Source organism: Microcaecilia unicolor, chromosome 5 (assembly GCF_901765095.1).
Source record: "Microcaecilia unicolor chromosome 5, aMicUni1.1, whole genome shotgun sequence".
Lineage (NCBI taxonomy): Eukaryota > Metazoa > Chordata > Amphibia > Gymnophiona > Siphonopidae > Microcaecilia > Microcaecilia unicolor.
The window spans coordinates 218,616,767-218,629,114 of record NC_044035.1 but is presented as its reverse complement, the minus strand read 5'-3'; the positions used below and the strand labels follow the sequence as shown (position 1 = coordinate 218,629,114).

Genomic DNA, 12,348 nt, shown 5'->3' with positions numbered 1-12,348 from the left:
TCATTGAGCTGTTTGGTCACCATGCTCTCCATTAATTTTACAAAAAGTGAAATAGATGCAATTGGACGATAATTAGTGAGATCATTACTTCTTTTATTGGAGTCTTTGGGTATTGGGGTGAGTAAGATGTTTCCATGGTCCTCAGGGAAGAAACCATTTTCAAGCATGAAGTTGAAATGTTATGTAAGATCAGCAATAAAGCAGTTAGGGGCGCATATAAATAAGTAGTTAGGGCATATATCCAATTTGCAACAAGTACTGGAAAATCTGTGAATCTCCTGCGCAACAGATTCAATGGTTAGGGGTGAGAAGCTGGGCCAGTGACAGCTAAACGCGCTGTGATTGGCTGAGAGAGACCTGGAGGGGCATAATCAAAAGGGACATCCAAATAGTTTTGATTTGTACGTCCTCGTACATCCCGATCCCCGATTCTCTCCGGCGGTGGTCATTTCGGGCACATAAGAAAAACACGTCCAAAAAGGACACCCATCACAAAATCTGAAGAAAAAAAACGTCCAACTGCTCGTCAGGGATGTCCTTTTTTTTTGAGAGTGACATGTATGAAGTCGTCTTTGGCATGCGCAAAGCAGCCAGCATAACGATTGGCTGCTCTGCACATGCTCAGCTGGCCGACTGGCTTCCCCTCCTTAGGAAGGAAATCGCATGCAAATGAGCTAACAGCAAGCAGCTCATTTGCATGCGATTTCCTTCATGCATGCCCGTTTTTTGCCGATTCGCTAAGGGATCAGTAAGGGAAGGGCTATTTCCGTGGAGTTAGTGCATCTGGCTGTCAGTCTTCTTTGCCAAAGTCATTGAAATATCGAGGCACAGAATTGATAGTGAAAACTTCTTTTTCGGAATTTGGGAGTGATACTAGATTCAGAACTAATTTATCAAAAATAAAGTAGATCACATAATTGCAACATAATTTTTTCAACTTCATACTATTAGTAAATTGAAGAGTATGATTTTACCTTGTGATCTTAGAACAGTTGTGCAGAACCTAATAATATCTAGGCTAGACTTTTGTAATTCTTTTTATCTTGGCATGTCAGTAATAAGGACACAAGCTCTACAAGTTCTTCAAAATGCAGCAGCATGACTATTACCAATTTTAAAATATCGGAATATGTCACACCAACCTTGAAGAGCCTTTATTGGTGCTATGTCCCCGACCTGAACGCAAGCGGCGTCCTTGGGCTGCGCAGGGTCCAGTTGACACGCACACTTGACTGGCACAGCCCTGAGCCATGTGTGTGTAGTTCTTCTCTGGCTGCAGGCTCCTTGATTGCTTTGCTTCCATGCACCTGGCTCTGCTCTCTCTCTGTCTGGCTTCCAGGCTCCTTGATTGCTTTGCTTCCACCCACCTGGGTCTGCTCTTCCTCTGCCTGGCTTCCCTTGCTTCTATTCCGGTTCCTCCTTCCCCTGCTCTTGTCCTATGGCTGTGTCCCTTCTATTTATTTATTTATTTATTTAGTTGCATTTGTATCCCACATTTTCCCACCTATTTGCGGGCTCAGTGTGGCTTACAATACATTGTAAATAATGGAAATACAGTTTGTTACATTACGATTATGGTTACATTGTGAATAGTTAAGGAAGACAGAGTTATATCGGTCACCTTTGGGGCGTAGAAACTATAGGATATGTCGTTGGGGAATTACTACGGTGATCGAATAGTAACAAGAGAGTGATGGGTAGAGAGTTTTTATCTGTGGGTAGATTGTTGAGTGGGAGAGAGTTACGGGGAAGTGGAGTACGTGAGGTAATGTCTTGAGGCATTATTATGATGTATATGGGATTTATATGTTTTAATCCTTGCGGTATGTTTTTTCCAAGAGATAGGTCTTTAATCGTTTGCGGAAGTCTGTCAACTCATAGACCGCTCTCAGGCCGCGTGGCAGTGCGTTCCAAAGTTGCGTGCTCTTGTAGGTGAAGGTTGATGCATGTAGTGCTTTATACTTTATGCCTTTGCATTTTGGGAAGTGGAGGTTGAGGAAGGTTCTGGATGATTTTTTGGCATTTCTGGGTGGCAAGTCTACCAAGTCAGACATGTATGCAGGGGCTTCACCGTGAATGATTTTGTGCACTAGCGTGCATACTTTAAAGGTGACACGTTCCCTGAGTGGGAGCCAGTGTAGTTTCTCACATAATGGTGCTGCGTTTTCGTATTTTGGTTTTCCGAAGATGAGTCTGGCTGCTGTATTCTGGGCTGTCTGAAGTTTTCTCTTTATTTGTTCATTGCAGCCTGCGTATAATGAGTTGCAGTAATCCAGTTGGCTTAGTACGAGTGATTGTACCAGGTTGCGGAAGACAGATCTTGGAAAGAATGGTTTTATTCTTTTCAGCTTCCACATGGAGAAGAACATCTTTTTTGTTGTGTTGTTCGCGTGAGTCTCAAGTGTACGGTGGCGGTCGATTGTGACTCCAAGGATTTTTAAATTTTCAGAAATTGGCAAGTTTAGTTTAGGTGTGTTGATGGCGGTAAATTTTGTTGTGTTGTATTGGGAGGTTAGTATGAGGCATTGAGTTTTTTCTGCGTTCAATTTCAGTCGGAATGCATCTGCCCAGGTGTTCATGATATGTAGACTTTGGTTGATTTCGTTGGAGATTTCATTGATGTTATGTTTAAAAGGAATATATATCGTTACATCATCGGCATATATGTAAGGGTTAAGGTTATGGTTTGATAGAAGTTTTGCTAGTGGGGTCATCAGTAGGTTGAAAATTGTTGGTGAAAGGGGAGATCCTTGCGGTACTCCGCACTCAGGTGTCCATGCAGCAGATGTGGTTGAATTTGATGTGACTTGGTATGAGCGTGAGGTTAAGAACCCCTTGAACCAATTTAGGACATTGCCTCCGATGCCGAAATATTCAAGAATGTGTAATAGAATTCCGTGGTCAACCATGTCAAAGGCACTTGACATGTCAAATTGTAGGAGGAGTATATTAGAGCCTGTTGCGATCCGTTGCTTAAATTTGGTCAGTAGGGTAGTTAGTACTGTCTCTGTGCTGTGATTCGAACGGAATCCTGATTGGGCGTCATGCAGTATTGAGAACTTGTCGAGATAACTTGTGAGTTGTTTGGTTTCCACTCCTTCTGTTATTTTGGTTATTAGTGGTATGGATGCAACTGGTCTGTAGTTAGTTATTTCACTAGCGTTTTTCTTTGTATCTTTGGGTATTGAGGTGAGTAAGATTTTTCCTTTTTCTTTTGGGAAAAGTCCGTTTTGTAGCATGAAATTCAGGTGGTTCGTTAAGTCTAGTATGAATTGTTGAGGAGATGATTTCATGAGGTTGCTTGGGCAGATGTCTAGTTTGCATTGGGATTTGGCGAATCTATTAAGCGTTTTAAGGATGAGGTCTTCTGACAGTACTTCGAATTCGGTCCAGATCCTGTCTGCTGGGTATGTTCCGTCTTCAGGGTCTAGGTAGTTCAGGAATGTGGTGTATTCGGTAGGGCTGGTAGGTATTCTGAGTCGTAGTTGTATGATTTTCTCTTTGAAGTATTTCGCGAGGTCGTCGACCCCTAGTATTTCTTTGTTATTGTTTGTAACAGGTGTAGTGTCTAGCAGCTTATTTACAAGGTGGAAGAGTTTGTGCGTGTCTTTGTAATTTGGTCCAATCATAGTTTTATAGTGTAGTCTTTTCGTCTGTTTTATGGTGTATTTGTATTTCCTCCGGAGTGATTTCCATGCATTCAGTGTGGATTCATCTTTCTTTTTGTTCCAAGCGCGTTCTAGTTTTCTGACTTGCGTTTTGAGTTCTTTCAGCTCTTCAGTGAACCATGGATTTGATTTTTTCCTGTGGGACGTTCTGGTTTGGATTGGGGCAATTGTGTCTAATATTGTTTTACATATGTTATCCCATTCTTGGAGGAATTGTACGGTGTCTGTGTTTGCTGGCCATTCATTTTGGTAGACCTGTTGCCAGAATGTTGTGGGGTCTATTTTTCCTCTCGTAGTGTATGTTGTTCATTCGTTTTTGTTGACTGCGTTTCTGTGTGTTTTTCGCCAGAGGAGGGAGACATGTGCTTTATAGTGGTCTGTCCATGGTGTGGGTATCCATCTTGTGTCTGTAAGTAGGATAGTTGAGTCTAGGTCGAATTTGTGTGTAATGATGTCTAGTGTGTGTCCTTTTTCGTGTGTTGGTTGGGTGTTTGGAGCGTGTAAATCCCAGAGTTTCAGGAATTCTTTACATTCTAGTGTGTGTTTTGAAGTGTCGTCTTCAAGATGTAGGTTGATGTCTCCTATAATGAAGATATTGGAGGCCGAGACACATGTGTTCGAGATGAAGTCCATGAGTTGCGATTGGGAGTCTTTCCATTTTCCTGGTGGTCTGTAGAATAAAATTGTGTTGAGGTGTCCTTGTAGGTTCGGGTGATTGAATCTTATCGAGGCGATTTCGAGTTGTGGTGAGGTGGATTCACCAGTAGTTGTGATGGTGAACTCGGATTTGTAAATTATGGCTATTCCGCGACCTCTTTTTCCATTTCTTGTCCAGTGGGTGATTTTGTAATCTGGTGGGCATGTATTTTTGATGGCGGGGTCTGTGGGGCCATGAAACCATGTTTCCGTGATGAATAGAAGGTCTAGTTTTTCTGTGGTAGTCCAGTCTAGTATGTCTACGGAATTGCTTACCGCTGATCTTGCGTTGATGTATCCTATTCGGATTGAGCGGTATGGTTCTGTGGGGAGGTTAGATGTGTTTATTTTTATTAATTGTCTGTTTTCTCGGTGGTTGGATTTGTTGTTGTTGGTTTTCTTCTCCTTCTGTTGGTGGTGTTCGTAGATGGAGACGTTGCCTTTTGGTTGGTTATTGTTTTTTTGGTTTGGTGAGTTATTAGTAGGTTGTATATATAGTTGGTGTGTTATAGTTGGATTGCTGTAGAAGTTAGGGGTGGTCCATGCGTAATGAATTATAGGAATGAGATAGATTATTATCAGTAATTTGTTAGTGTTCATGTTGGGTTTATGTGGACGGTGTTTGGGGGAGTGTGGGTAGTGTTAGTGGTATCAGTAGTATTTGTAGAGGTGTTGGTCGGTGTTAGTGATATTTGTAGCATGTACTGGGAGTTATACAAGCGTGTTATAAGGCTGTAGACAGTTAAAGTTATTAGATGAGGCGTTTAGAGCATTAGAAGAGAGTCTTTCGGCATGCAGCAATCATCTAAAGTATATATCGCATTTAGTCATTTAAAGAGAGTCCTTCAGACAAGCTATGAAGCATCTTAGCAATAATACATTTAGATGAAGCATTTAGAGTAATTATAACATTTAAAGGGAGTCTTTCAGCATGCATAAGCATAGCTTCTGGGTAGAGCAGTCATTTAAAGAGAGTCCTTCAAACATGCTATGAATCAAATAGCGATTAGGCTTTTAGATGAAGCATTTAGAGTAGTTATAACATTGAGAAAAAGAAAAAAAAAAAAAAAGTCTGTCTGCCTGCAGAAGCATAACTTCTAGATAGAGCATCAGCTTATTTAAATTAGGTTTTAACAGGAGTTCAGGACTATAAAAGTAAGGCAAAAGCAGCTATGGAAAATAATCTTGGGTAGATTCAGCAGGTGCTCGGATCCTGGAGGGGTGATGGTGGTTGGTGGTGGTAGCCGTAATGGCGAATAACCTGTTTATTCCTATTTATTGTTTTCATTTCATTTCTACTTGCCTCGGGGTCCCAGATGCCATCCACGCCGTCGCTGAAGGGCCGCCGTCGGAGGTCTAAAAATGCAACCCTTAATCGTCCCGGTTTTAATTCCGTCGTTAGCTTCCTTATCTCGTCCTCCTGATGTTTCGCTCCAGCTGGTCGGTGAGCGGTCGAGGGTGTTTGCGGCTCTCGCCTCGATGGTTGGTGCCTCTCTAGTTCTTTCCTTTCTCGTGCGCTCGGGTTCCTTGTGGCCTGGTGTCCCGCGGCACGCCCGAGTCAGGAGCCGCTGCAGGTCCCGCTCAATTACTGTACCCCTGCTCACTCTTGGGTCCCGATGGGTTAGGCGCTGTGGTTTTTAGCCTAGGTGTGAGCTCCGATAGAGCGTCCGATCAGTTCGGTCGGGCCACGAGGTCGCGGGTCTTCTGCTCGGCCGGGCCACGAGGCATTCCGCCTCTGGGTTGTTCACTCGGCCGGCCGCCGCTGGATTTCCGCTGGGTCACGGGCTAGATGGGCCGCCCGCTGCGATCAGCCGTGGCTCGTCCTCCTATGTATGGTACCTGTGGGGTTGTCGCGGCCGTAATCCAGTTTTCCCTGCTCTGATCAGTGTTCGTCCTAGTCAGCGGCAGTGTCGGCCTCGGATCGATCACTCGTGCATGGGATCTGAGGGCTGATGTGGTCGCGGTTGCGGTTGTGCCCTCTACCAATCAGTTTAGAATTATCTCCGGTCCGTTCCGGACCAGTAGGGGGGTCACCCAGATGAATTATGTGGGCTTAATCCCTCGAGGTCTTAGGAGCTTGTTTCTGGGCTTCCTACCTGTCGGCCATCTTGCGTATATATTCTCCCTGCTGATGTCAGATACCAGCACTTTATCAGCTGAGCTGTCCCTAGACTCCTTGCTTCGGCTTCTACTTTGGTAGGCGTTACTTGCTCAGTAGTGTGCTTCTCCTCTACTTTGTTCTTCGTTGCTGAGTCTGCCTGTACCTAGATTACTCTCGTGTCTGCTGCCTGCCTACTGACCTTTGTAAATATTTTTATGGTGTATTTACCCTTCCCAATATAGTGGACCACCCACTGATACTTAGGAAGAAATGAACCACCCAAGGCTGCATCAGTTTGTCCTTTATTAAATATCTTATCAAGTACTTGTACAATTATCAGGTCATAGATATTTCACTGAGAGTACAGAATATTACTACATGACATTACCTCTATATCTGAGACTCCAAAGACTATGCAAGTAACATGTACAATCAATTGGTTATGGGAATATATTACCCCAGCTACACATAGGTGTTCTCTGGGTCTGAGTCTTTAATGTTTTGTTTTACTACTCAAAAGCCAATTAGTAGATATAAAAGACTCAAAGCAACTCATGAGAAAGCAATTGGATTACTTGCCAACTCAGATGCAATAGATTGGTTTCTCATGGGAGAGAGCAGCTTGGCTGGGTCAAAGGTATCAGCGGTGGCTGTCTTCTCTGGCTTGAAGTAGGAAATACACTCATTTTTATATGTCCATTCAGGATAGGAATAATATGACAGTAATCACATCTTATTGGATCTATGCTACTATAATGGTTAACACTGATTGGCTATGGTAATGAGTTGGTCAATATTTACTGGAAAGGTCAACAATAGACTAGCTCTTACTGGAAGACTAACCAGCTTATTTTTGAAGGAGATCGCCGGCCATCTTCTGACACAAATCGGGAGATGGCTGGCCATTTCCTGAACCCGGCCAAATCGGTATAATGGAAAGTCGATTTTGGCCGGCTTCAACTGCGTTCTGTTGCGGGGCCGGCGAAAGTTCAAGAGGGTGTGTTGGCATGGTAGCGAAGGTGGGACGGGGGCGTGGTTTGAGATGGCCAGCTTTGCCCGATAATGGAAAAAAGAAAGCTGACCTTAACGAGCATTTCGCCAGCTTCACTTGGTCCCTTTGTTTTCAAGACCAAGCTTCAAAGAGGTGCCCCAAATGACCAAATGACCACCGGGGGGAATTGGGGATGACCTCCCCTTACTCCCCCAGTGGTCACCAACCCCCTCCCACCCAAAAAAAAATTTTTTTAATATATATTTTTGCCAGCTTCTATGCCAGCCTCAAATGTCATACCCAGCTCCCTGACAGCAGTATGCAGGTCCCTGGAGCAGTATTTAGTGGGTGCAGTGCACCTCAGGCAGGTGGACCCAGGTCCATCCCCCCCTTCCTGTTACACTTGTGTTGGTAAATGTTGAGCTCTCGAACCCCCCCCCCAAAACCCACTGTACCCACATGTAGTTGCCCCCTTCACCCCTTAGGGCTATGGTAGTGGTGTATAGCTGTGAGGAGTGGGTTTTGGGGGGCTCAGCACCCAAGGTAAGGGAGCTTTGCACCTGGGACCAATTTGCGAAGTCCACTGTAGTGCCCCCTAGAGTGCCCGGTTGGTGCCCTGGCATGTGAGGGGGACCAGTGCACTATGAATCCTGGCCCCTCCCACGACCAAATGCCTTGGATTTGTTCGTTTTTGAGATGGGCACCATCGGTTTCCATTATTGGAGAAACAGAGGGCGCCCATCTCTAAATCCGGTGATCTCAGCATTTAGGTCGACCATCTTTAATGTTGACCTAAATGTTGAGATTTGGCCGGCCCCAACCGTATTATCGAAAAAAAAGATGGCCGGCCATCTTTTTCGAAAATACGGTTGGCTCCGCCCATTTACGGAGCCGGCCACAGAGATGGCCGGCGCCGTTCGATTATACCCCTCCAAGTCATCTTCCTGTGGAATTATCCAGTTCTGTCTTTCTGAACATCTGTTACCACCATATTGTCACATTCATGCAACTCTGCAAGTTAGACCCCCGCCCTTGCGGGTTTCTGCTTGCTCTGCAGTGTCCCAATAGCTCACAAGTCTTTGAGCAACACTGGAGTTCAAGTCAGAGTCACAGGCCTGTAAGTTTTTCTCTTATTTTGGATCCTGAACCAAAGTCAGGCCTGGGACCAAATAATAATAATATTCATATCCCCACTTGAAGTTCTGTGTAAACATGACCTTCACCAAATATGGTTAAGGTTAGTGCTCCTTGCTAACAACCTAGTCCTGCACCTAGGTGTTTGCTCTCACCTCAAAATCTTGAGCTAACTCTTAACTATCATGAGCTCAACAAACATATGATTAGTATTCTGATTGCAGGCTGTCTTGGGTTGCAGGTATCCAGAATCCCTAAGCAGGTTGGAATTCCTGGGCTTTACTTTACCCGTCATGGCCACCCAATCATGAGTACTAAGAAGCGGATAGTAAATAGGAGAGGCACTAATAAGGGGAATCTTTGTGTTTAAGATTGCCAATGGTGTAATTAAAAATAGGCTGAAGCAACCGTTAGGGTTTCCATCATAGAGCAAAATGGTAGCAACAATTTCTATGGGTAATTCCCATATACCTTTATAATTATAAAACTCCAAAGGAAGAGAACCTAAGAAAAAATTTATACTAAGAAGGGTCATACTATAGTTGAATATACTAAGATAGGTTACACTATAGCTAAATAATTGCATAGCTAAATGGCATTTAAACAGGGGTTTCAATGTCTATAGCATGTAAAACATCTTGCATTTGCAAATACATTGTAATATCTTGGTTAGTATTAAGGTTTGTTGTTATCCTTGTATAAGCAGTATCAGTTCGAATTCCATAAGCAGAAATAACATAAAATTGTTCAAGAAGCATCTAAATCAATGCTAAAAAGAAAGTACACAGAAAAGCAAGTCTAAAAACAATAAGGGTTCAGTTACAAGTGTCCATCTACAATGGAAACTGTGTCATTAGCAACATGAATTAGCTAAAAGGGAGTGAGAGGAAAATAAAATAGAATAGAACCTTTCCAATGTAAACAGAATTAATGTTAAACTAAAAATAAAACACAATATGAGCCCATAATGTCCATAAATTGCAATTGTGAATCTCAAATTATTTATCTCCTGATTTGCTTGATTTGCTTGGCTCTATTGTGCTGGAGGTTCTGGTTCTGAGATGTCTCCAGTTGTGATTCTGAGTCCTGTACTTTACTGAAGACTGTAATATCTTTTCAGTGAACCCAAGATATATGGTTCTCAAACTTGACTGTAGTAGAGGTCACAGCTTCAACTTTAAATGAGTATTCTTTCTATGGGCTAGGTCTCCTATTTTTAAGGACTTGGGGTTTGCAGAAACATCAGCACCCTAATCTTTATCTTTATCTTATATCCCCACTTCTGGCTTGCGAATTCTGAGGGAAGTAAGACAAAGATGTTATTACTTATTATAAATGGTCCTATAACACTGGGGAAGAGAGAGCACAGGATACAAATAGAAAAGGTCATAGTCAAAGTAGAAAAATAAAGTACAGAAAACTAAAGTCCATGGTTATTATGAAGAAAGGTCCATGTGACTGACGTATTTGCGGAAGTCAGTGTCGCTCTCTGGTATGGGGAAGGCGCTGTAGACACACAGTTGTGGTAGAGTGTACACAGACAGGGTCACACATGGAAATGGCATGCAGGTTCTGGAAAAGATGAATCTACAACAATACTCAAAAGAATAAAATAGTTAAAAGCAGAAGAAAAGAGGGCCTAAATTAAGACCTCCATTTCGACCCTATATTCTCACTAGGGGTGTTGGTGTAGCCAGGACAGCGGAATGGAACCGAGGCTGTGTATGAAGAGGCAGGAATAAGCAGAAATGGAATTACCAGACTTCACCTGCGCTGACCACCGTTCCCCAAAGGTTGAGCCCCTAGGTGCGGGTGGCCTGCAGGACTTACTGGATTGAGCTGGTAGACAAGTAATGTCGGAACAGATAGAAAACATTAAAACATAAATTAAGATTGTACCAAAAAGTAAGATTTCTGCAAAGAAGTGACAATTGAGTTCTAGACAAATGAATAGCTGGTATAACACAGAACAAGTGATGCTTAACAATCCAAAAGCCCATCTATATAGTTCCTGGTTTTGTTTTTTTATATAAACCGCACAGTCCATGTAAAAGCTATCAAGCCATGAAACATACTGCAGAGAATTAGAAGAATTAAGGACAAGCTTTGAACCCAATGTAAGATGTAAAAACTATAAATCCTAATGAGGCCTTCTTGGCTGACCTTTACAAGGTTCACATAGATCAGGCAAGAGATACAATAACCTATGGTCCTCTGTAATATTTCAGAGCCAATTTGGAAATTGGAGATTGTATTAAATATAAACCATATCCGTCCTATGCTTCCATGAATGGGGCACTCAAACATGAAAGCAAATCGGGATGGAGTGGGAAAGCAAAAACTAGCTTATGTATCCCTAAAAAAAATTAAGTTTCAAATTTGATACCTCCATTTGGGCTTAAATAACAATTGATAAGGAAGGTAACATTATTAAATATAGGGAGATCAGAGGAAGAGATGTTCCTAAGCAGCCTTCAGCAAGAGAAGTGCCCCTAAATTCAGCACAAAATAAAAGATATATTCACAAATAAATGTGCCTAGTGGAAAACACCTGCATAACAAATTAGTTTCATGTCATTTGAAATTATAAATGATGTAGATTTAGCACCAATTCTCCCACAGCAAAATATAGAAGCAAATTCAGTGAATAACTTAACACATTCATACCTATGTAAGAGGTTCAAAACCTTATCCTAGCACATAAAGTTACAAGTAGGTATGATAAAGAAAACAGACACACATATTTAAATCAAGCCATTCATATCAGGAAGTAAAATTAAACTGCGACACATTAGAGCAGGAATAAGGAAGAGGCAGGCTAATATTATGGTCAATAACTCAGGGATTCTAAAGAAGAATTAAAAATATTTTACAGGTTACAAAATAAAACATACTCTAAAAAGAATTTTCTGTATCTATAATAGGGGGATCAGAGAGAGAGAGAGATAGAGAGATAGAGAGAGAGAGAAAGATAGAGAGATGCATGTTCTTGTGTGTGTGTGTGAAGTTAGGAAAAAAAGTTACAAGGGTTAACTTTAAATTCTGTGTTGTCAACTACTCCCGGGGAAATGACGGGGTAATTTAGTTTCCTGTGTCTGCTGTGTTTGATCTGGGTCTGCTTCAGATGTGTAATGGGCGTGAGCATCGGGATGCCTGGAAAATACAATGTAAGTTTAAATTCTTATCAAAAATTTTTGCAGGTTTATACAATAGATGTAGAATTAATGCTCAAAAAGATTGAATTTGTTTTAAATGCATAGAGATTATGTGGAATGAAAAAGGAAGTTAATGCTTTGTTATCAGCTTTAGACATACAGCATACAGATAGAAAAGGGAAGTTGTAATTTTAAGTGCGTATGTATGTTGAATAGCCTAAAAAGATACTGTATTTTGTTTGGGGGCATTATAACGATGTATCTTTTATGTAGTAAAAGAGAAGACAAATGGCAAAGAAAGCAATTTAGAGCTAACTAAGCAGTTACCTAGAAACCTTGATCTAGTAACACCGATATATATATATATATATATATATATATATATATGTGTGTGTGTGTGTGTGTGTGTGTGTGTGTATAGCATGAAATTGATGAAATAAACACATAAAGTACTTCAGAAATCACATTGGCACAGCAAAGGTCTTTAGTGCAATGATTAGTTGCAGATAAGAATCTGTTCTCTTCCAGGGCCGTTGTCTGAAGAAGTCAACAGGACTTCAGGAAATATTGTGGTGAGAGACTGCATCAGAAAAGTTGCAATTA

At 41.9% G+C, this 12,348-nt stretch overlaps 1 protein-coding gene across 1 annotated transcript in view; it reads left to right on the top strand.

Annotated features, from left to right (window-relative positions):
- The first annotated feature begins 11,696 nt into the window (after nucleotides 1-11,696).
- Nucleotides 11,697-12,348, top strand: part of RSPH1 (radial spoke head component 1) — a 246,673-nt gene continuing 246,021 nt past the window's right edge. Inside the window, exon 1 of the mRNA XM_030203781.1 lies at nucleotides 11,697-11,757. Coding sequence (XP_030059641.1) covers nucleotides 11,722-11,757 — 36 coding nt within the window. The 5' untranslated portion in view covers nucleotides 11,697-11,721. The remainder of the gene's footprint in view (nucleotides 11,758-12,348) is intronic.